Source organism: Anoplolepis gracilipes, chromosome 2 (genome assembly GCF_047496725.1).
Source record: "Anoplolepis gracilipes chromosome 2, ASM4749672v1, whole genome shotgun sequence".
Taxonomy (NCBI): Eukaryota; Metazoa; Arthropoda; class Insecta; order Hymenoptera; family Formicidae; genus Anoplolepis; species Anoplolepis gracilipes.
Genome location: NC_132971.1, coordinates 2,483,595 through 2,510,197, shown reverse-complemented (window position 1 = coordinate 2,510,197; position 26,603 = coordinate 2,483,595). Strand labels below are relative to the sequence as shown.

The 26,603-nt window shown below is 30.9% G+C and overlaps 1 protein-coding gene across 32 annotated transcripts in view; it reads left to right on the top strand.

Moving 5' to 3' along the window:
• Positions 1 to 26,603, top strand: part of LOC140676205 (uncharacterized) — a 229,874-nt gene that overhangs the window by 63,933 nt on the left and 139,338 nt on the right. Inside the window, exons 7-8 of one of the 32 annotated variants that reach the window (XM_072911023.1) lie at positions 15,579 to 15,702; positions 16,147 to 16,369. The exons of 24 other annotated variants lie outside the window; for them this stretch is intronic. In XM_072911023.1, the coding sequence (XP_072767124.1) occupies positions 15,579 to 15,702; positions 16,147 to 16,354 (332 nt within the window). In that variant the 3' untranslated portion in view covers positions 16,355 to 16,369. Of the gene's footprint in view, positions 1 to 432; positions 744 to 2,576; positions 2,874 to 4,634; positions 4,916 to 7,390; positions 7,838 to 15,578; positions 15,703 to 16,146; positions 16,370 to 17,380; positions 19,314 to 19,596; positions 19,896 to 20,926; positions 21,247 to 26,603 lie in introns of those variants that run through there. 7 more of the 32 variants (XM_072911031.1, XM_072911040.1, XM_072911044.1 and 4 more) reach the window with 7 other exon arrangements.

Here is a 26,603-nt window from a genome sequence, read left to right as displayed (position 1 = left end):
ATACGATGATTGTCCACATAAGTTTGTGAGAAATGCGGATTTTGTAAATATATATTTGAAAAATTATTAGAGAAATAAGTTTATATTTACTAGAATATTTTAATTTTAATTTATGTATTTTTACGAGAAATTATTGTCAAAATTATATATTATATATACATAAATTAATACAGAAAAAACCTACGATATAAAAAAATAACTTTGAATAAGCTAGATCCTTTTGTGTTATATCCATTGTATTCGATAATATGATGAATTGATGTAACTTTGAATAAATTTCAAGGAAAAAATCTGGTTATCTACTTCGTTTTATTTGGTCAAAATTGTATAAAAAATTCTTGTGATCTCTATGTTGATACAGTGAAGGTATATAAGCTAACGCTATATCTTGATAATACGACGCGCTGTCAGTGAATGGATTTTTTGTTGCAGGCATTAATACTTGCTACGTTTGGCCTCCTTCGATTCCACCGGAATACAGTCGCATGCTTCAACAACGCATCCAAATACCGACACGCAGAAAGTTCCTTTGTATCAACAATTGCGGGAGCTCGTTTACCCATCGCGGTTCCCTGACGAGGCATCTGCGTTACGAGTGCCAACAGAATCCACGCTTCAAATGCCCGATCTGCGATTTTCGCTCGAGATGGACCTCCGACGTCTATAAACACGTGCGCAAACGGCATCAGGGTGCTGTCGTTCGTTGCATTGATATCGGCAGAAATTGATAAAATACATTCCTTTCTCCCTTTCAATCGCGTCCTTCCTTTGTGTAGTTAATTAATATATATATGTATATATATATATATATATATATATATATATATATATACAATATACACATATGATAATAAATTAATATTAAGTCAAGAATACTTCTTTGCCTTGCTTTATCACGCTGCACTACGTAATCCTTTTCATATTTTCACTATGTAATATTCTTATATACTATTTGATATTCTTTATAGAGGTAGATTAATATTACTTTTTTATAGTATAATTTCAATTTATGTAATAATTTTAATAATTTCTAATTCGTTCTTTTCTCCTGTTAATCGACTTTTGCTTTTTTTTTTCTTTCTATGCAATCTTTACTAGCTATAATAACTGACTTCTCTTTTTAATTTTTTTGATAACTTTGTTTAATTATTATAAGGATATATGAAAGTATTATTAGAGTTTATATGCATGATCGTAGATTCTAATTAAGATAATTTTTATATTGAAAATTATGAAATAACGCGCTGTTGCATTAGATTTTGTAGGAGATTTATTAAAACTATTATTATATTTATCATAAACTTTTGTTGAATATTTAAAAAACATGTATATATATATATATATATATATATATATATATATATATATATATATACAGGGTGTATACTCCTAGGAAAAACCTGGAAAACCTGGTATTCTCAGGGAATTTATTATACCTTGAAAAGTCATGGAATTTTCATGAAATTTCGTTAGGATTCAGGGAATTTTAAAAAATGTCAAAGTACATATTTAAAAATTTAAAATATTTTAAGTTTAAAATCTACTTAAAATATATATTTTTTGTTTAGGTCTATATAAAATTGTTTAAAATATGTTTTTTGTTTATATCAAAAAATGATGTCTGAATAAACGCTAAAGTAAATAAGTTTATTTTAAAATTGCATTTAAAAATATTTTAATTTTACCTGGAGTTTTGAACAAAAATACCTGGAAGATTCTGGAATTCTCAGGGAATTTTTTTACAGAATTTGAGTATACACTCTGTATATATATAGAATTATTTCGCAATTTTTTGTTTTAACAATTCTAATTCAATTCTATTAAAATTAAAAGTCAATCTGAAGCAATTGTAAAATATATTTTTAAAAAAAACTTTTTATTTTTTATATTGTTGATGGAATGTAACAGCTAACAATTATTATTATATCATAAATCTTATAAAATATATCAAGGTGAATTTAAGAATCGTTGAAAGTATATACGTCAATTTTTGTTATTAAAAATTTACTTACTCATCTATTCTTTGCTTTATCTTTTTGAAGGAACAAATAAAAAATACTATGCTTGATTTTCTTTTTCTATTTGCTATAATTTCGTTCTTTATTATGTTCTTTATTAATACAGATAAATTCAGATAGCACTAATTATGATCCGGTTTCTTTTTCAGCGTAGGAACGACGTTTATATCGTTGATAATTCTGTGAATTCTGTGAATTCTTTGAATTGGAACGATGGAGCCTTAATGACCGGGGTTGATCGAGATATTTTTTTATTCTTTTTCAGACATCAATTAGTTTCACAAGAGCAATTTCTCGAATGAGAGGAAGTATCTCTTTGTTCTACAAACTACGACAACAACCTTTTTTCCCGTAATTTTTACCTATAATCTGTGAGCGAGCACATGCGTGCACAAGTCGTTTTTTTGTTAATTATTATTATTTAAAGAGATTATTCATTACTTCTTCTTTTCACTCACAATCAAGATACGCGACAAAAAAAATTGAATAGAAAACAGATATCGAGTAAAAGTTTTTGCATATTACTGATCGCACGCTCTTTGCTTACATCTTTTTCAGATGATCAGAAGTTTCTGGTGGGAAAACTACAATCTTTCTCCGCTATGAGGATGTATTCGTGTCCTACATGCAATCGCATGTTCAACAGGAAGGGCAGCTTTAGCAGGCATTTCTCGTATATCTGCGGACGAAGCCCGCGATTCAAGTGTCCGTATTGTCAGTCTCGCTGTAATTTACGTAGCAATGTTTATAAGCACGTGCGCAGGAATCATAAGAATAAAGAGGTGTACGCACTCGACATTATCAGACGTAATGTTCACAAGCCGCGTTGATTTTACACATGAGGAATTTTTTTACATCCAATCAATTATATATTAATAAATTTCTGCAAAGATTGAAAAAGATTACAATAATATTTCGCACTTAATTTGTGTATAGTGAAGTTATATGCGCGAATGTTTCTAGAGCGGAAATACTTAAACAGAATGTGTTATTAATTTTTAATTTTGTATATATTTTGATATTATTTCTTATCCCATTCTTATTACGTAATTATCATTAATAAAATATCTATCGAAAAAGGACTCTATTTAATATTATATTATTTTATTATTTCACATGGGATTTCAAATGAAATGTGCCATTGAATACATTGAATAAACTAATTGACTAACAAATTGACAAAGATTTTACGTTTAATATGATTCATATGATTCAGACTTGCTAATAATTTTCTGGTTATAATTGATATCGTGTAATGTATGTATACTAATGTATATTAATTATTGTACATATGTTAATATGAGGGCATTTGCAAGTGATTAATTATGTGGACCACAATGAAAGTCTATATTGCGATTAATTATCTTTAGACTGAATTAATTTTGTTACGATACCTTTTCTGTAAAATACGAAGATAATGTATGTTTATCGATATTAAATTTATAATATTCTTTTAATAATTTTCTCATACTGAGAAAAATTCTTAATGTTTACAGAATGTTAAATAAAATCCTTTAGAATATATAAAAATTTTATAAATCTTTTTAATAAACCCATGTATGTATCTGTATAAGTGATAAGTACTATACTCGCAATAAATCGAACATCATCATCCTTTATCATATTATAGTGTTTTATAAAAGCAGTTTTTTTTTTTTTTTTTTTTTTAAGAAAGCCATTTAATTATGATGAATGTGATGTTTGAATCTATAGCATTATGGTTACACTTTTTGATTTGATCTCGATTGCTGGACTTTAAATAACATGCGGCAGACTTGGCTAGCTGTTTTGTTCTATTTTTTTTTTTTTTGTTGTTTCATAATGCCTAGAACTCGTAAATATCTTAGCGCGTTCTTTGGTCTGTCCAACTATTGTCCGAGTTGTAACCGTGGTTTCAAGCAGAAAAGGATTCTTACACGGCATCTTCCATATGTGTGCAAGCAGAATCAGCGCTTGGAATGCTCGCGATCGCCGATGGAAGTTGCATATGTCAATTGGAAAAGGAGTGAGCTGCTGATCGTCGATCAAGTGCTGCATCAAACCTCCCTTGAAAACGATTTCTTTACCAGCTAAAATATAACGTGTATATTATAATAATGTAGTAGATATTAGATGTATTGTTGATATGATAAATAAATGCTTTTGTAGAAAGGATATGAATAATTATGCAAATAATAATAATAATTTTGTATGATATTGTGTCATAGATTATTTTACATGGATTATGCATAATAAGTAATAAATTAACATACATATTCATATACATCTAATGTCACATAAAATAGGCTAGTAATAATTTATATTTTCTTTAACACACTAACAATAATTTATAATTTTTTTTCATTTCTTCTGCGCTATATTGCGCAATGATTAATTTACAATACATTTTTAAAATAAACTATTTTTATTAGCATCATTTTTTTTATACTGAGCGCATAAAGAGCTTATTGTATTGCCACTGCTCGATGCTAAATTTGTGAAACATTCTTGAACTTAATTATTTCCTTATTATTTATGTTCGAACAGTTGTATGAGAGTCAATAATCAAGTCGATGCGTTCGCAGATGATTGTTTTGACGTATTTAATAACCGATCGAAATCGCTGTATGTTCACAGATATCTATCCCGCGGATTTCTACAGGAAGACATGGAATCGACGTACGATCGATAATTACAAAAAGTACCAGTGCCCCAAATGTCCCAGTATATTTGTATGGAAATGCACCCTAAAGAGGCATCTGCGTAATGAGTGCGGTAAAGAGCCGCGTTTCAAATGTCCCCATTGTGATTATCGCGGCAAGTGGAAGGCTAATATCAGTAGACACATCAAGAGAGTGCACAAGAATTGCATCAACTACGTGCTGACAACCAACTATGAATGATCCCGATTTACTTTCGATGTGCGCCGTGATTTATAAAATGCATTTCAGATTCTCGAAACTTTTTATAATTACAATCATGTACAATGTTCGTCATCGAATAAATTGTACATATTTCGAAATAATATGTTACAATGAGAAAATAATTTTAAAAAAGCATGAATTTCGTTATATAAATATCACTTTTAACTATTACATTGTGTTAGAAAAAGTGGGACTTTTGTTTTTTTTTTCTTTTCGTCATATTTGATTTTAAATTTGGTTTGCGTTAAAGAAAAAGTTTATTTTTATAGCAGTATTTATATTAAATATACATATGTACATACGTATGTAAAATGTGAATAGAAGGTTTCTTTCTTTTTTCCAGTTTTATTGCTTTATAAAAATAAAAAATCAATAAAGAAGAAGCAAAATATATGATGAAAAAGAATGAAACCTTAAATTAATATTTTCGTAAAAGAAAGTAAGAGGGAAAGAATAAATGTGTGTGTGTGTGTGTGTGTGTGTGTGTGTGTGTGTGTGTGTGTGTGTGTGTGTGTGTGTGTGTGTGTGTAAGAGAGAGAGAGAGAGAGAGAGAGAGAGAGAGAGAAACTTTTGATAATAATTAAATTCTATACAATAAAGTGAAGAGATATGTTCCTAAAAATTAGAGATTGCATTTCTCAAAAATAAAGGACCAATTTTGTTAGGGTTTTAGGGAATGAAAAATGTATCTTTTGAAGGAAAAAATGGAAGATAAATTTTTTTCTTATCTAGTTGAACTACACTGATGTTATTCTTTCCAACTACATTGTTTAATGTCAATATTTTCTTCTAAGGATTTTTTTTCTTAATTAAAAAAAATGAAATTATATTTTGATGAAATTATATTCTTTTTGATGAGTTCGTTAAATTTCGACTAATTAGTTATATAATACATATAAAGTCAAGGTATGTTTTTAAAATTTTTGCGTCTAATTTGTTATACGTATAAATTCAAAATGTAAGAATACAAATGAAGTGTAATCACTCGATACTCTTAAATTAAATCAGTCAGATTACAATATATGAATTTCTTTCGATATATATCTTTACAGCGTAATGTTTAAAGAAATCAAAGTTAATCCTTCAGTTTTACTATTTGTGTGATGTACTAATTATGAAACAAATTGCAGACCATTCTGCTCACAACGACATCCTTATTCTTTTCAGACTTGTTCGTGACAAGTGACATGGACACGAATACAAAAATCAGAAAGCAGTATAGTGGACTCTTCGTTTGTCCCAATTACAATTGCATCAGGTCTTTTAATTGGAAAGGAAACCTGACAAGGCATCTTAAATACGAATGCGGTATTATGCCGCGCTTCAAGTGTCCTTATTGCGAGTATTGCTGTAAAGCCAAAGCCGATGTGAAAAAACACATCATCAGAAAACACAAGGACTTTGCGGTTTACGTCATGGACATCTTCGAGAATTCTTGCTCCACGCTCAACATGTAGGTGGACGAACAGAAAAGATAATCGAGGCTTATTTTTACGTGAATTTTTACGTGAAGGTGATATACCGCGATTAATTCTATAATAATCAAGACATTGCAAAGTCGAAGACTGTTTTTGTAAACTAAAGTTTTTGAAAACTATAAAGTTAGTTGATAATAAATGTTTATACGATGTTATATTATCGATTATTAAAATATTATTGTTAATTATTTATTAATTGTTTAAATTAAATTTTTATTATTGTTTATACAAATTTAAGTCTTTTTAAAATTTAAAAAGGTTAGAAAAATTTAGTATTTTATAAAAAATAATTATGTGTAAAGGTTTTCTAAATTATATTTATATAGTAACGTTCAACTGTTTGTGAAACTAGAGCGTGGATTGAGATTATAGACTAAGATAGTTGTCTCATAAATATTGCAGTTTATATTTCAGTTGAATGTACCTAATATGAATAAATTATTTAATATATTTAGTTTATTGATTAGAATTATCCAATCTCTAATTTTAGAAAGATAAATAAAAATTAATATCGATTCTAGATAAAGCTATTTCCACATTCTTGTATATGCCATTCTTTTTTATTAATAAAAACAATAAAGTTATCTTTTCAATATTATTGCTTTTATATTGTAGATGTAATTGTGGTAGATATAATCCTTTGAATATCATTGCTTTTATATTGTAGATGTAATTGTGGTAGATGTAATCGTGGTTGACAAGTGAATAATACCTAATTGTTATCGTCATATTTTGAATTTAAAAATACTTACGACGTGCAAAATTTCATGGACAATGTCATGTATTGAATGTGGTGATTCTGACAGATATCGGATATTTTATTTTTACGTTGTCACATCTTTTCAGCATTTTTAGCTTTGTGCGCACTTTATTTTTGGAAAATAATTTTCGGGACGAAGCGATTGGGTTTTTTCTGCATGTTAACCTGCGGGATCCAAGACTTTGTGCCAGAACTGACAAAGGCATCCTTCGTTTTTTCTTTTGCTTCCAGGCATTAACAGGTCTTTTAAAGTCCTCACGTTATCTGACGACGTCACTAATGAAGTCGGATTTCTTTGTCCGAATCAAAATTGTGGTCGAACTTTCAAGTGGAAGGGGAATCTGACGAGACATCTTAGATATGAGTGTGGTCTTATGCCGCGTTTCAAGTGTCCTTATTGCGAGTATTGCTGTAAAGCCAAATCCGCTGTGAAAAGACATGTCATCAAAATACATAAGGACTTTATAGTTCATGTCGTGGACACCTAAAGAAGAATTCTTATTCCACACTTGGCATAGAAATGGACGAACAACAAAGCTAATCGAAGCTTATTTTTACGTGAAGGTGATATACCGCGATTAATTCTATAATAATCAAGACATTGCAAAGTCGAAGACTGTAAACTACAGTTTTTGAAAACTATAAAGTTAGTTGGTAATAAATGTTTATACGATGTTATATTATCGATTATTAAAATATTGTTAATTATTTATTAATTGTTTAAATTTAATTTTTATTGTTGTTTATGCAAATTTAAGTCTTTTTAAAATTTAAAAAGGTTAGAAAAATTTAGTATTTTATAAAAAATAATTTTGTGTAAAGGTTTTCTATAAATTATATTTATATAGTACGTTCAACTGTTTGCGAAACTAGAGCGTGGATTGAGATTATAGACTAAGATCGTTGTCTCATAAATATTACAGTTTATATTTCAGTTGAATGTACCTAATATAAATAAATTATTTAATATATTTAGTTTATTGATTAGAGTTATCCAATCTCTAATTTTAGAAAGATAAATAAAAATTAATATCGATTCTAGATAAAGCTATTTCCACATTCTTGTATATGTCATTCTTTTTTTATTAATAAAAACAAAGTTATTCTTTCAATATTATTGCTTTTATATTGTAAATGTAATTGTGGTAGATCGTGGTTGACAAGTGAATAATAATTGTTATCGTCATATCGTATTTTGAATTTAAAAATACTTACGACGTGCAAAATTTCATGGACAATATCATGTATTGAATGTGGTGATTCTGACAGATATCGGATATTTTACTTTTACGTTGCCACATCTTTTCAGCATTTTTAGTTTTGTGCGTACTTTATTTTTGGAAAATAATTTTCGGGACGAAGCGATTGGGTTTTTTCTGCATGGTAACCTGCGGGATCCAAGACTTTGTGCTAGAACTGACAAAGGCATCCTTCGTTTTTTCTTTTGCTTCCAGGCATTAACAGGTCTTTTAAAATCGGATTCCTTTGTCCGAATCAAAATTGTGGTCGGACTTTCAAGTGGAAGGGGAATCTGACGAGACATCTTAGATATGAGTGTGGTCTTATGCCGCGTTTCAAGTGTCCTTATTGCGAGTATTGCTGTAAAGCCAAATCCGCTGTGAAATATCATCAAAATACATAAGGACTTTATAGTTCATGTCGTGGACATGTACAAGAATTTTTACTCCAGCTTGGCGTGGAAATGAACGAACAACAAAGCTAATCGAGACTTTTATTGATCTATCCTTATGCTGGGTATCGCGATTAAAATTCTACAACGATCAAGACACTATAAAGTCAAACTTTTTTTTTAAAATAGAGTTGATATGGAAAAGAAATGTAGGCGATGTTATTATTGGTCTAAGATGTTGTTATTAATTTATTATTTTTCATATTTATCCAAATTTAAAATTGTCTCTTAAAACAAAAAAAAGAAATTTAAAGTAACTTGATTTTTTTAGAAGATTACATTAGAATCACGTCTATAATTATAAAAAGAGAAATAAAAATTAATTAATATATACTGAATTTATTAAATTCCACGTTTTTATTATTTTATCCTTTTTTTTATATAAAATTGATTTATGATTCTACTTGTATAATTTGAATCTACATGTGTGATTCATTAAAAGATCTCTATATTACTTGATTGAACATTAAGCATAAGTATTTATTTAATCAAGATTTGCAGATAATATTGTCGAGTACCGACACAATGTTAACTTTATTTAAATAAATTTGTTAGAAATTATATTAGCTTCTTTCAAGTATTTGATTAAAATTTATATTTAAGGATACATATTACAAAAATATCATAATAAATTAAATAAATAGATAAAAAAACAAATACGTACCCGCGTTTTATTTGCTCTTGAAAATAGCCTGGTGAGAAAATCGCATGTGATGAAACATTTATTGACATTTATTAACATTTATTTTAATGACAAACTTGTAGTTTCTAAATATTAAATGTGTTATACGAACAAGATTCTCAAAGAGATGCAATCAAAAGTTGCAATTTCAGTTTGGAAAAGGAAAAAAAGAGATTCATGTAAGAAGGCAGACTACGTTCTAATTAAAGTATCGAAATTACACGCTCGTAATTTTGACAGCAATGTTTCTCTCATTTCAGGAACAATATGCACTCTGTCTTTTCGCACGCATCGATGAGTATTATTAGAGCTTTTAATCGCGAACGAGTTGTTACTTTTTCAGATAACAAAAAATCCACGTGCTGGACGAGACATCAAGAGACTAGTAGACTGAGAATCAAATCAGACCAGTTTCCATGTCCGAATCCAAATTGTCGGAGCGTCTTCACGTGGAAGAGAAATCTGACGAGCCATCTGCGCTATCAATGCGGTCAGCTGCCCAGGTTCAAGTGTCCCTATTGCTACTACATCTGTAAGGTCAAGGCTGACGTACGGAAACACATTCGAGTCAAACATCAGGACTACGCTGTTTATGTTATCGATATCTTTCAACAGTCGGAAGCTCTCCAATAAATTCATTCCTAAATCACAATTCTTAATAAAGACAGAATACGGGATGCTTGATAATATAGATATATTTAAAATACGAAACGTATGTATGCGTGTCACAAGTAAAGAATAATATATTGAACGAAGAGTATGCCATATACATCGACAATCTCTTATTATTTTCTATCACAAATAAAATGGTAGGAGATTATCCTTAGAAAAAATGGAATTAGAAAATGGTGTAGATTTTTTGTAAGAAATTTCTAATTTCTTGGAACATCATATTCAATTTATTTATATTTATATGTTTCTGAAATATGAAAATTATTATTAATATATTTTTTTAATAATTGCCAGTGTTTTTGTCGAATAAAAAACAATTTGGTTATAATTTAACAATTCTTGTTAAAAATAAGATTATTCGAATCTATCAAGTTACATGATAATTTATATAAACGATAGTTATACGTATATTTCATGAAACATAAAAATATATATATATATATATATATATATATATATATATATATATATATACATATACATATACATATTGACATATGCAAAAAATTTATTTCTTGGAAATTGCGCATATCATAAAAAATATAAGAAATAAAAATATACTTTTCTCGTTATCGACAAATAGGCAATTACAAATAAAAAAATATTACTATTAAAAAGTTACGAATAGAATGAAAGAAAGATTAAAGTTTAATTGTTTTAATTGCATTCCAGTTAAGTTTAATTGTTTTAATTATATTTTCGTTAAAGGAGTGTTAAAAATCTTAGACAAAAGTATATCACGCGTGTTATTATTGTAAAACTGGTATTTAATAAAGTTATGAGCTCATGACATAATAATTATGTAATGATATTTGCATTACATGCATTTCATCACATTTTTCTAGGTCTCAGAAAATTTTTATAGCTGATAAATATTAACAATAGCCAATATCAAGATACATGAAGTGAGAGAAGAATTTATTTATTTGTTTGCCAGATTTACATACCTTCACATTTATTTTTATTTAACTTTTGTTATTTAAGAGAAAATAAGAGCTTGCATTTATGCGAACTTTTTAAAATTAAATAATTTAAATTGTTTGAAATTAATAGTTTATACGTATATTTCGTAATTTGAAGAGAATTAAAATATATATGATTAAATCATATATATTATAAATAATGCTTTTTTATAAATATTGATAAAGGAATTAAATGAAATAATTTAATGCAATAATTATAGAAAAATAAACATTGTTGAGAGTTGCTGTCAAACATTTTCTTAACGTTTTTATAAGCATTAAAAATATTAAAGAAAATATTTAAAAAAGTGTTAAAAATATTATATTTATTTGACATAATTATATCTATAATAACTTTAAATTAAAATAATTTTTCTGTTTTAATTCTGTTTAATTTCTGTATTTAAAGACAGCTTTTATTACTTCTACTTTTATTACCTCTAAAAGTTTTGTAAAGCAAAAGTATGTTAATAGTTAACGACAACTCGTTTATAGCTAATTGTTTTAGACTAATATTGATCGTTCTCCAAGAAGATTTGATCTGCATGTAATTTAATCCAGTTTTTTAGATATCGACGCTAATTATTTTACATTTTTTTTTGTTTTTTTAGATCTCGATTGGCTAAGAAAACACAATCTTAAATATCTTTTCTTTCAAGAGATGCAATGGTTAGGCGATCAAACTGGCATAATTAAGCTTTTATTCAGTTATTCGGTGTTAAACAAGCTTATCATTACAGCGACAACGTTTCGACCTTTGGTTTAGGTCCTTATCAAGTCTAAAAGTTAAGAGTTAAAAATTTGCGTAAGAATTTGACGTGATGCAGTATTACATAAATAACTATTTATCAAGGTGTTTGTTCTAATTAATTACAAAATAAAAAACGAAAGATCGTAACAACCAATACCTATTCAAATGATGAGCAGTAATTATTCCATGGTTGTCTATTACACATCACAAGCACACGTCGGAACCATTGCATCTCTTGAATTACTTCATCGCTGGCGATATCATCCACATTTTAATTTATCTTTTCTTTGTCAAGAAAATGAAGTTTTTATATTCAAACTCTCAGCACCTTCTCTCAGAAAGGAAGTCTGACAAGGCATCTCAAGTACGAGTGCGGATAGGAAACGCGTTTTCAATGCCCATATTGCTAGTATTGTAGTAAAAAGATATCGCCACGTGAGGACGTAACATAAGAACTTTAAAGTCTTTACATATTGGCTAAGAACTCGTTAACATCCGTACGCATTAGCTTTGAAAAATAGATTTTGCCATTATGTTTTCATTACGTTTTTCTCGCCATTGTATTACAAAAAAAATTTGTACGTGTTTGAAATATAGAAGTACGTATAAATCTATATCTTCCGTTGTTATTTTAGAATTATTAGCAGCAATTAACGCTTTAATAATTTGTTGACTTTGTGATACGATGGCATAAGAGCGCGAGACATTCGATATATTTAAATGCCATGAATTCACAATGTGCGGCTGAAACAATATAAATTATGAGATAGTTGGTTATTGGCATTGTTATAATTATATTGAATATCGATGTGTTATGTAGGAGTAGATTACAAATTGCTAATCAACAAGTCCATAATTTAATAGTGGAAATCTATAACGAATTTTTGTGTATGAATATTTTTCAGTTTTCATAAACATTGGATAGAACGGTATGTAAATGCACTTTTTGTAACGAAAGAATTAATTATTGAATGGCATACGGGTTGAAACTTCAAGCACGCAGTTTATACTTAATTTTATATATTTTTATGCAATGCGCTGTACGATAATTTTGTATGTATATATGTATGTACATACGTTAATTTCTATCTTATTTTTCATCATCTCTGCAAACTGTAAACAATTAACTAAGCAAAATAATGTCAAATAATTGTGCTTTGTCATTATTGTTTAATTATTATCAGTATTGTTAAATAATCATGCATTCTAAAAACATTTGTACGTTTAATATAAAATGCATATATTTACTCTTAATTGATTATTACACTATTATTACTAAACTTGCAGAATCTGATTTCTATATTAAATTTTTACGATGCACGATAAAGAATATTGAATAGAACATCATTCATCTGCCAATTTGTTCTTGATCCCTTTATGTGGCATATACCTGCGAGTTTATACATAATAAGTTCTTCTTATCTATGAAAAATATATTTTCCGTAAAAGAAGAAAAAAATTTCTTCGCATGGAAGATAGTTTCTTTTTCGCAAGTTGCGTTTTTGACATTGACAAATCATGGCATGGTGCTGCCGATTATGTTTCAGGATATCAGGAGTGGTATTCCTATTGTCCCTGGAACGACAGGCCGTATCAGTGCTTGAACTGTCCCAACAGTTACTTTAAGAAGGCCCACTTGAAGCGGCACGTGACGAGCGCCTGCAACGGCAAGGAGCCGCGTTACAAGTGCCCTTACTGCGCGTACATGTCGCGGTATTCCTGGGACACTTATAAGCACGTCAAGCGCTTGCACGAGAATCACGACGTCTTCGCCATCGATGTGTTATATATGAGTAATTGTATCCCTAAGCATCCTGACGCGATATAACTAGATTTCGAGAAGGAACGACCGCAAAAATCGCCCATTTTTCGTCCTACGATTTTGAAACTAATTTGTGTGGCAAAATCGCGGGAGCAAAAATGGGCGAAAACAATCACTGATTTTGCGGTCGTTCTTTCCGATCTAAAATTCGGTCCCCGGAATAATTTTGCGTTTGTCGTGAAGTTTATTTTTTTATCGTTACAGAAACTCCACGTCTCTAACGCAATTTTCTCGATCTTTCTTGACAATATTCAATGTTAAATTATTTGTACTACATCTGTTATACGACAGAGAGGATATTAAAGTGCATTTTCTCTATTATTCGTCGATCGTTGCTTCTCTTTGCTGCCCTCGATCTCTTCTCCGCAGATTATCACGCGAAAGGTTGCCGAAAGGTTTCTATAATCTTTCCTCTGTTTCAGATTTATATTGCGCTACATTTTCAATAGTTTTTTGTTCCCAATATTTTCGGTGGCTTCCTCCGAATATAATAGATTATAGATAGGATCAGTTTTCATTGCTCTCATTATTGCATGCATCAATCGACGTCAGTGTTACGCGCTTGTATCCAATCTTGAATTAGCGTGGTGGATTTTTGTTCTAGTCGACTGGGACTATCTGTCACGTCGCAGGAGTTCCAAGGCGTTTTACTGTCCGAACTGTCCGAGCGGCTTCACCAGAAAGGCAAATCTGAACAGACATTTGCGCTACGACTGCGGCCAGCGGCCCAGGTTCAAGTGTCCTTACTGCGAGATGCGTTCGAAAGAGTTGTCGAATGTATATAGGCACATCAGGGCGCTGCATCGTGGAATGCGCGTTTTTCTGATCGACGTCGTCACAAACATAAAGCATTACGCGCAAAGGAAGTAATCAACTGATGAGAACAACCGACAAACCGGTACGAAAGTTGATTCCGATCGCATCTCGAAATTATCGTTAACGTCAACGTGCTTCTGATGAATTGCTACATTGACAATTGTTTATACGAGACAATTTATTCAACGACAAAAAAGTACAAGGCGATTAGAAACATAAATCAGCATTATATTTTTAGTATGAGCTTAACATCTTCACGCAAATATCGAATTTATTTACTTTATTTGTTTTATTTATTTTATATTTTCTTGTTGATATATTTTTTTTTTCCTGCAACAAGTGTTATTTAAACAAAATTACATCGTCATATGAAATACGGTCATATATATACAGCCAGGAATGGTGATTATGATATGTTTTTAATTATAATTGATATAAGTGATAAGATTTGCACTTATAAAAAGAGTATAACATTGAATTTTGCATTGAGCAGATTTGATGTCACGAAATCTAATCTGTCTTCAGGGAATAAGAAAATTTGTCTTTATTTGTGAGGGAAATGAATAATGATTTTTTTTTAAATATCCATTTTGCACTTAAAAAAGTGATTGATGTTGATGCCGACTCTCTCTGTGAGAAAATGTAAATTTACTTATATATAGACAATTTACATAATTTATAAATAAAGATCCGGAAGGCAACATGACGTACAAGGAGTTAAACGAGCTGAGATGACTTCTTGATTTCTTTCTTCGACCTCGAAGCATATTTTTGTTGCCAATTTTGGTTGTACTAATCTATTTGCGAGAATATGTGTTGGTTGCTTTCGTAACGAATGCTCGATACGAACGACACATGTTCACAATCGACTAATAAAACCGAGCTGTCGAAATCGATATATCCTATGAGCTTTGTGTGTTTCGTGATCTTTGTTTGTTCCCTTCCGGTCTATCCTGGAAAATATCGGTACATTTTGTCTTACGAGCGCTGTCTTTTCACCGTGATTTTCCGGTTCTGCTTTCAGATCCAACGTTTATGTCATCGACTTCGAATGCATCTCATCATCAAGCTCATTGTCAGGGACAGCCATGGAATTACAGACGACGACAGAAACATTCACTAAGAAACTCGGATAATAGCAATACGAGGTGAGTCAGGAAAAATAATATTTACTATAAGTAATTAAAGATTATTTTTTTATTTACCTGATTATATATATATATATATATATATATATATATATATATATATATATATATATATATATATATATATATATATATTCATCACAATCTTGATATTTCACATTTATCAAGAGTGCTATGATTCTCAAAACAATTCAATAAACAATGAATTGTAAGACTTGTTGCTGTAGTTAAATCTAATATACTAATTATAATTATATTTTTTAGTTATATAAAAGCTAAAATTTTTATCTGCTTTTATGTTATATAATTCTATGTTTTATACGTATAATATTATTATAATTAATTATAATATGTAGATTACGAATTGTGTGTTAATAAATTTTTGTTTTTCAGCTTCTTAGTAGTGAATATTGGAATTAAATGGCGTAATAAATTTTCTGTTAGATACGCGTGCCCGAAGTGCCAGAACAGCTATCGTCACGTGCATCATATGTTGCGCCATTACAGGTTTGAGTGTGGCAGTCCGCCGAGATTTCAATGTCCTTACTGCGGCATGAAGAGCAAGCAATCCAACAACGTTTATAAACACATACGCGTTAAGCATCCTGGATCGAAGCTTGAAATTGTTAGACTCCATTACGAACAGGAATAAATCGTAATACACAACATAATACTTCTTTTTAACGTATCTTTTTTACTACGCTTTAAATTGACGGAAAAATCAAATAATTTTGAATAGAAATATTTCCATCTGTGACTCTATTTTGAATAAAAAGATCAAATATGGCTTATCGAATGTAATAATTAATTCTCCCTATCCTTTGATCAATACTTACTTTTCTTTTATTTTTATTAATTTCATTTCTAATGAAACGTAATAATTATTATTTTCGAATTATGTATTTTTTACACAGAAAATTTGAAAATATAGATAGATAGATGACTTTATAATTACATATTTTAAATCTATACACTGCGTGTTTCTTCAAATATTTTATACCGATTATTTATGTCCGATCTTTTATGTGATTTTTATCGAGATTATGAATTATTTTGTTAATAACATCTATTTCTTTTTTTACAGAGTAGTAGGATTTTTTTAGACCATTTAAACAGTAATTTGCAAAAATGATTGTACTTTTTATCGAAAATTTTAGTAGTTTTGAACTAACATTCCCCTCATTGTTGCGTTCCATCCGATTTTTCGTATTATTATTCGATATGTGATCGATCAATTATCGCGCAATTTGTTCGTGCACAGCTTAAAGATGCATTTAACCGCTTTATTTGTTCGTTCCTTACTAAACATAGCTAGCCACTCTGTACTTACGTGAAAAATAGAAACCAGAATAATCTCTCAAATTATTATCCTCAGCGATATCCTTTTCTCACTGAGCCAATTCACATAATAGTTTACCGAATTGAGTTGAATCAACTCCTGAAATACTCACTGATAAAAACGAAAGAATTTTCAATTCTCTTTAAATTTTCCAAACTCTCGAAACTTTATAAGAATAGTTTTCTCGTATGAATGCGTTGCGTGTTATTGCTTCGAAGAGTTTGAGAGAAAGAGAGTGAGAGAAAGAGAGAAAAATCGCGGGTCGCTCATTCTGCGATTTATCCCTCGCGAAGGAACCAAGTCCGAGTGAGCTAACCGTGCACTTACGTGTTTTTTCAGCGTTTCTGCAAATGTTACCCCTGTCGTGGCCGAGTGAGACCTATCCGGGTGGCAGGAGTCCGAGGAGAACGAGGGCCCGGTTCCCGTGTCCCCGTTGCCGTAAAAGCTACACCACGAAGAGCGCCGTCACGGCTCACATCAAGTACGACTGTGGGAAACCGCCGCGTTTCGAGTGCCCGTACTGCGGCAAGCTTAGCAAGAAGAAGTTCAACGTCCAGGATCACATTAGGCACAAGCATCCATCGAAGCCGGTCATCTGCAACACGCTCTTCTAGGACAAGTCGCGCGGCCGGTTACGGCGCGCGCAAACGAAAACTTTCACGCGAGCGTCGTTTTAACGCCTGTGATCCGCCGCCCTGCGTACTACCTGTATATTTCCGCGTTTTCCCTCCCCGACGATAGACCAGCGAGATACCAGTAAAGAATATCGTCTCTTTCCTGGATTTTTGTTCCTGGAGTTGTTGCGTGCGTTCCTGACAGAATGCCGCCCCTTTTGTACCTGTGTTTTGTGCAATTGTTGATTATACAATACATATATGATATTATATGAATATATATAATATTATATATATATATATATATATATGTGTATAATATATTATATATTATTTTCAATTACACCAACACAAAGGAGAAAGGTCAATAAGGCCCACTCACGATTTCGTTGTAAATCATCAGAACTACTTCTTAATACGTAAGAAACTAAATTTAGTTGATTTTAGCCTAAACGGACATGTACAACGTACTTTTTATTCTGTTTAAAGACAGAAATTCGTATTTAATAATTTGAAATTATTTTTATACGCAAAATTGATAATGTCAGTGAAATACATCAGACAATGCACACATGTCTGGCCGCAAAATTGTGAAAAATGAGAATAAAACAAATGGAGCAAGAGACGAGGGGAAAGATGGGAGGGAGGGGAAGAAGGGCCATTATATTTTTTTTATTCTCAGAGCCTGATTTAATTATAATACATATGTAATATCCTACATTATCAAAGTCACATTTTTTTGCACCTCATAGATACGATATAATGAAAGGTACTCATTTTTCATAGTTTTGCAGCCAGACATGTGTGCTTTGTCTGACGTATTTCACTGACATTATCAATTTAATAATTTAAAAATAATTTTAAATTATTAAATACCAATTTCTATCTTTAAACAGGATAACGAGTACGTTGAACATGTCCGTTTAGGCTAAAATCAACTAAATTTAGTTTTTTACGTAATAAGAAGTAGTTCTGATGATTTACAACGAAATCGTGAGTGGGCCAAAATCGGGCCTTATTGACCCTCCTCCTTTGAATATTGCGTGCGAATCGAAGGAAAGGACTTCGTACTTTCTGAATGTCGAATCAGAGATATTTGGAGAGATTAATTTCTAGATTATTTTTTTCTTTATTATTTTGAGTTGTAGCGCAGTTTCTTGTTCCTTTTCTTCTTCTAGATTTACAAAACGTTTGTATGTATGTGATTTGTACATTCTGTATACAAATTTATTTACTGCAGTACTTACACATAGTTGTTATACTTGACTTTTTACGTGTTTCAAGTTGCGCGTGATCTTACATTCAGGCAAGCGCATGAGATATTCTGCTTGAATGCAAACCACCACATTTTGCAGGCACAAAGTGAACTTTATTAGTGAAAATGACAAACTTTTTTCCGAAGATGTCAAACGTGAATTGACACGGTCGCCGATCTTTTAAAGTGGCGATATTAATAGAAAAAAATTATATTGAATAGAAATAGCTACGAGAGAAATTAGCTAGAATAAATACGAAATATTCGAGGTGTATTTTTTTCATCTGCGATAGATGAAATAATATCGAGAACATGTCTCATTATCTGAGAACGTACTTAGTCATGTAAAGCTATCGAATATACGTCCGTTTTCAAGTTTGAATAAAAGCATTTTACCAGAGAAGTGATTTGCTCTTGAGAAAATCACGTTTATGTGACTTGAATCTGCATAATTTTTTGTCTGTCTCTTACACTTTTCTTTCTTGTTCACTTTCTCTCTCTCTCTCTCTCTCTCTCTCTCTCTCTCTTTCTTTTTCTATCTATCTGTCTATTCTTCTATCTTGTTTCTTATTGCGAATATCCTATATGCATGGATTTCTGACGTTTTTGTTCTCGAACAGAAGAACACGTTCTCGTGACACGTCCCGAGCATACAACGATGTTGACCGTAGCACGATCTTTTGTAGGTGGCAGACTAATCCAGCTTCACTCTATACGTCGGAAGAAGTACATGAAGAAACATAGGGACACAGAGTTCAACTCAGACACCGGCAAATATCACTGTCCCAATTGCAACAATGGCTACGGTAGACGGGACACCATGCTCGGCCACTACAGATACGAGTGCGGCAAGGCACCTAGATACAAGTGTCCGTATTGCAATCTCTGCAGTAAGAAGACCTCTAATATTTATCAACACGTCAGGTGTATGCATCCAAAGGAGCTAGTGACACTCGTGAAACTCTATTGAGCTTGCGCGATGAGCCACGAAGAAATTCGTTGGGAATGGAAGAGATTGAAATTTTCGGAGCCACTTGTCGAATCGGATTGCTTGTAACGTCTCAGGGAAGTTTTATTTCTCCTGGTATCGTAACCACGTTGCAGTCTCTGTATGACTTTGACGTGGAAATTCCGTTTTTCGAATACAAATTCTTGACTAATTAAGAGAGGATTACGTTCACACTTATATCTTGTACAAATGTTGAGCTTTCTTTAATATGTTTACGTAACATATTTACCGTAATGTAATTAGATGTTCCTGCAATTTCCTTCTCGAGTTAAATTTTACAAGTCTTAATTGATTCAAGACTGCACTGTATATAGTGTTTTTAAGTCAAGTGTAAAGAAATAAAGAATATAAAAAAGATTTTCTTGTATCTTTTATTATTCAGATTAATAATTTTCGACGATAATGCTACGTACGCTGTAACACAGATTTTCATGAAGACTGCAGTCAAGGAACTCGATCGTTTTTCTGATGTATTGTTACGAAAGTGAGGTAAATTCGTGAAAGCTGCATCACAGTTAATCCGAGAAATAAATACTGACTATGAATGTGTCTTGTTACATGACTTTTTTTCTAGACAATCTTCAGATGCAAAAATATTTAATATTTTCAAAATATATAATAAATGAATGTGAATTCAACGACGAAGAAGTTAGGAACGTCATAAATGTCATCCACATTTGTTGCAATATATATGTTAGATAATAAAGATATACATAGTATGTTTTAAAGTCTTAGAACATCCTTATTGTTATAAATTTTCAAAAAGTATTATAGAGAGAGAGCTTAATTTATGGAAAGAGTGCAATTTATTTGTTGCGTCAAACAGTATAAATCTCACGTTACGTTTAATATTTATATCATGGTTTGTATTTAAATGTACAAATGTTTTTGCGAAGAAGATTATTCCCTGTTTCTTCCTGCGCACAGTGCTTTGCGATTGTAGCGTATTAACGTGCCAACGATTATTAATGCAAACGATTATTAACGCGAGATGATATCGGTTTCAGAATTATGGGGCAACGAGCCGACCGAGGGAGATCGATCCCGGATGTTGCCGCGACAATTGCAGCAGCTACACAAGGCAATGGAGAACGCGATTGATTCACACACCCGGAAGTATCAGTGTCCGAAGTGCGAGAAATCCTACTCGCACAGCAGCTCGAGGTATCGGCATTATAAATACGAGTGCGGCAAAGCACCTAGATACAAGTGTCCGTATTGCAATCTCTGCAGTAAGAAGACCTCTAACATTTATCACCACGTCAGGTGTATACATCCAAAGAAGCAGGTGACACTCGTGAAACTCTATTGAGCTTGAGTGATGAGCCACGAAGACCATCGCGAGCCACGAAGGAATTCGTTGGGAGTGGAAGAGATTGAAATTTTCGAAGCCACTTGTCACAATCGGATTGCTTGTAACGTCTCAGGGAAGTTTTATTTCTCCTGGTATCGTAACCACGTTGCAGTCTCTGTATGACTTTGACGTGAAAATTCCGCTTTTCGAATACGAATTCTTGACTCATTAAGAGAGGATTACGTTCACACTTATATCTTGTACAAATGTTGAGCTTACAATGTATGAAGAGACTAATCTCTTTATAGATATTTATAAAAAAAAACGCGAATGTTGAAAAGAAATTACATGTTCTGTCATTGTACATTTGAACCGCGATTTGTTATGCTTCAGTATTTATTTAATGTTATGTTTCGAATTTTCTTTAATATATTTACGTAACATATTTACCGTAATGTAATTAGATGTTCCTGCAATTTCCTTCTCGAGTTAAATTTTACAAGTCTTAATTGATTCAAGACTGCACTGTATATAGTGTTTTTAAGTCAAGTGTAAAGAAATAAAGAATATAAAAAAGATTTTCTTGTATCTTTTATTATTCAGATTAATAATTTTCGACGATAATGCTACGTACGCTGTAACACAGATTTTCATGAAGACTGCAGTCAAGGAACTCGATCGTTTTTCTGATGTATTGTTACGAAAGTGAGGTAAATTCGTGAAAGCTGCATCACAGTTAATCCGAGAAATAAATACTGACTATGAATGTGTCTTGTTACATGACTTTTTTTCTAGACAATCTTCAGATGCAAAAATATTTAATATTTTCAAAATATATAATAAATGAATGTGAATTCAACGACGAAGAAGTTAGGAACGTCATAAATGTCATCCACATTTGTTGCAATATATATGTTAGATAATAAAGATATACATAGTATGTTTTAAAGTCTTAGAACATCCTTATTGTTATAAATTTTCAAAAAGTATTATAGAGAGAGAGCTTAATTTATGGAAAGAGTGCAATCTATTTGTTGCGTCAAACAGTATAAATCTCACGTTACGTTTAATATTTATATCACGGTTTGTGTTCAAATGTACAAATATTTTTGTGAAGAAGATTATTCCTTGTTTCTTCCTGCGTAGAGTGCTTTGCGATTGTAGTCGCGTATTAACGTGTCAACGATTATTAATGCGAACGATTATTAACGCGAGATGATATCGGTTTCAGAATTATGGGGCAACGAGCTGACCGAGGGAGATCGATTCCGGATGTTGCCGCGACAATTGCAGCAGCTACACAAGGCAATGGAGAACGCGATTGATTCACACATCCGGAAGTATCAGTGCCCGAAGTGCGAGAAATCCTTCTCGCAGAGCTACTCGATGTATCGGCATTATAGATACGAGTGCGACTCGTTGCCGCGTTATCAATGTCCCTATTGTGGTCACGTCAGCAAGTGGTCCCACTCGATCTACAATCACATTAGGAAACTCCACCCGGGACAGGAGGTCACGCTGAACAAGCTCTACTAGTCCGGTCGTACGCGCCGTAGTTCACATGGAAAACGCTCGTATACGATATGTACGATATTAAGATACATTCGTCATTCGTCTCAATAAATAAAAACGAAACGCGCGTTTCACTTGCGTGCTCTGAGAAGAGTGAGATCTTCTCGTTTTTAAATGGCATTTTGCCCCTCGGAGGTCTATCGAAGGTTGATGGATGAAATCGTGCGTGCCTCTTTTTAAATCGAGATACAGTATGAAGAAATAAAAATTGCAGCGATAACCCATCGATTATCCGAGGGAGTATACGCATCGAATATTTTGTGAAAATAAAAAGAAGTTATAATGTATTATTATTACGATTATGACAAATTTTATATAAATTATTGATCTGATCGTTTCGATTTAGATAAGGCCCAGGTAATATTCGATCGCTCTCGAAGAGGAGGCAAAATCTTAAAAGTTCCTCTACGCATTCCCATCCTCTCTCTCTCTCTCTCTCTCTCTCTCTCTCTCTCTTTGTTGAATTCTTCTCAAATTCCCCCCTGCTGTTAAGAGATCGGTTGCGCATCATTGCTCTAATATACGATTTCCGTCTTTATTTGTGCTTCCAGACTTCAGACCGATCGTCTTGGAGAAGTATCACGGCACGATGCGGAATTCCCGGCACACGCTCAGGCTTCAGACTTCCTTGAACCGGCGCGGTTTTCCCTGTCCCAGGTGTGCGCGCACCTTCCGCACTTCCGGCGGCATGAGTCGACATTATCGGCTGGAGTGCGTCGACATGCCACGCTTCAAGTGTCCACACTGCGACATGCGTAGCAAGTACACGCAGGCTGTGTACAGGCACATCCGAGTCAAGCACCACAACATGGAGCTGCGATTTGTAAAATTGTATTAAATGGAGACTGACCTAATCTATGAAATTTATATACATACGAATGGAGAAAGTAAGATTTATTTTCTTCCTGACAAGAGAACTCTCTTTTTTTCCTTATATATATATATATGTATGTATAGCTAGTTAACTATTAAATTGTCATGAAATTAATGAAAGAAAGAAAGAATATTTTATATTTCACAGTTTAATCACAGAATTTTTTATTACAGTTATCTCTGAATTTTTTATCGAAAGAATCTGAGCACTTTTTTATTCTTCTAGAAAAATAAATAATAGAAAATAGGTATGCGCGATTGACAATAGTTTTTAGATTGACAATAGTGATAAAACCAAGAAAGTTTTTACAGTGTTGTAGAAAATTATATAGTTACTATATTTATTTTATGACAATTCTAAAGGCGAATACAAAGGAAAATAATTATGATTTATGAATGATGATTTATGAATCAGAACAGATTATTTGTCACATAGTCGACAAAACAAGTTTCGCAAAGTAATATATTACATCGTATAATGAAAAATGAAAATAAATATATATTTATAACGGGTTATATAAATTCTCTATGTCATATATAGTCATTTTTATATTTTTTATGTTATTATTTCTAACGATTAATCATGAGAGGTTCTTTAGAATTTTTTTTTCTTACAGGTTTTGAATGATATTGCGAACAGAATGTTAATTATTTCTATCAGTTATTTAAGATATCTAGGAATATAAAAAATATAAGAAAAATTTGTTTACTTATTTCAAATATCATTTAGAAGAGAAAAATTAAATTTCTAAAGTCTGAGAGAGTCCAGTATCCGGTATCTTATTGAGAGTAAGATTATATATACAAGATGTATATATTTTAAATCTGTTTGAAACACACAATGTTTATTTAATATTTTCTTTACGAATGTGTGCTGAAGTTTATAATAAATTATAAACTGCATTGTTACCATCGTGTATAATATAACATTTTGTTTAACAGTTATTGATGAATTAATTTTTTTTAATATATCGAATGATTAAAACTAGAAAATATTTTTTTCTTTATTATTTGTTTTTTTTTGTAAAAAAAATAGCGTTTATCTCCATATTACTCATTTTTAAAGTTTATTTTTAAGTTTATGTAAAACAAAAACACATATACATATATTTAAAAAATTTTTAAATTAAGTCTTTTTCTACTGAAATATAATTGATATTTTATGCTCCTGCTGCACAATAATAGTGTAACTTTGATCTTCTTTAACATGTCAGGGAATTGTGTGCTAGCTTGTATGTTCAATCTAATGTATTAGACTTGTAAAACTGTCAACACACAGGCGACAAAAAAGAGAAATGAAAATACTCATTCCTAAATTCTCGTATTTTATGCTTTGTGTTTATCTTTTATTGAGGATTAATAGAACTTATGCTTCGAAATATCAATTTTGATTTATTTTGTCGGAATCAAGAAGAAACATATTTTTTTTAGTTTACATAAATAATAGTTCGTCAATATGAAACTCTATTTAGTTTGATAAAATATAAATTATAATAAACGCGTGTGTTATATTTTTACTTTTACAATTTTTTATTGTTTATAATATTGCGCTTAATATATATTATATATCATAAATTATATTATCAATTACTATTTTTTTGATCAAGAATCAAGAAAAAAAATTGATTCAAGAATCATCATTCTAACGGTTTTATTCATGATGTCACAATTTGACATGGTTTATAAACATTAAAAGTTCTTAATTTTTTTTTTGTAAGAATAAATGTTGGCAGTTTTTTTCTACATATTGATACAATATTATCTTGAAAGTCATTCTCTCTAATAATTTTTTTTGATTGTTTAGATAAACGAAACTCCACAAAGTTAATTTAACTGATAGAAAAGGGTTGTTAGTCATATGTGGTGTATGTAAATTGCGTTATACATGTGTATATTGCGACGATTCGTACGATCATCAGGTGTATAGATATTTACATACTATTGATGCATCTTGCAACGAAATCGAAATATTAAAAATAAGAGAACCGTGCGCATAAATGCGTATTATGATAATACAAAGAACAATTACTCTGAATACTTATGCGCAAATACACACGAGAATATCTCTGCGAATAGAGTTACTTCGACAGTACATATATGTATATGTATAAACAGCCAAATTAAAAAAAAATGATCGACAATTATATACATTTTATCAACCCAAACTTTTAATTTCGATATCCGAGACTGCATAATAGAACCTCTTGCTAAACTTCTTTTTAAAATTCCTTTCTTAAAGCACTGATTTTAAGAATATAGTAGTTGTTCCAAACAATCAAAATTTAAAAATCGTGGTTTTGTTAATTTAAGAATCAGGATTTTGAATTCTTTATTTCGTATTTTCTATTCTTTTTCAATTTATTCTATATTTTATTATATATTTTTTTTGAATATAACTGTCTCGTTGTATTTTATTCCACATTTTAAAAGATCATATTTTCTAGCATATTTAATTCTTGAATATTAAATTTCCATATGATTATTTTAATTTGTCCCATTTTTTTTTCTCATACTACATTATATTCGAACAATTTAATTTTCTATATTTTTTGAAATATATGCGTAACTTAATACGGATAATAATTACATATATTTAATAATATATGCAATTTTGTATATCTTATATAATATATGTTAAATTAATTGAATTTCTGTATGCTGCGTTATTTGAAAAAGAAAAATGTAAAAAATGGAAAAATTGTGACCAAAGATAAATTTAGAAATAAATGCAAAGATTGTTGACTAGTATGTGTACGCTATAAAACATTTTATATCAATATGTATAAATATATAAATATAAATATAAGTATAAAAATGTATATATATATATTGGAATATGTTTTGTAATTAACGAATTATTAGTTAAATGATGATAAAAAAGGTTTAGTTAATCAATTGTGTGAGATTTGTTTGTATTTCTTATAAGCACTACATTATAAGACGCA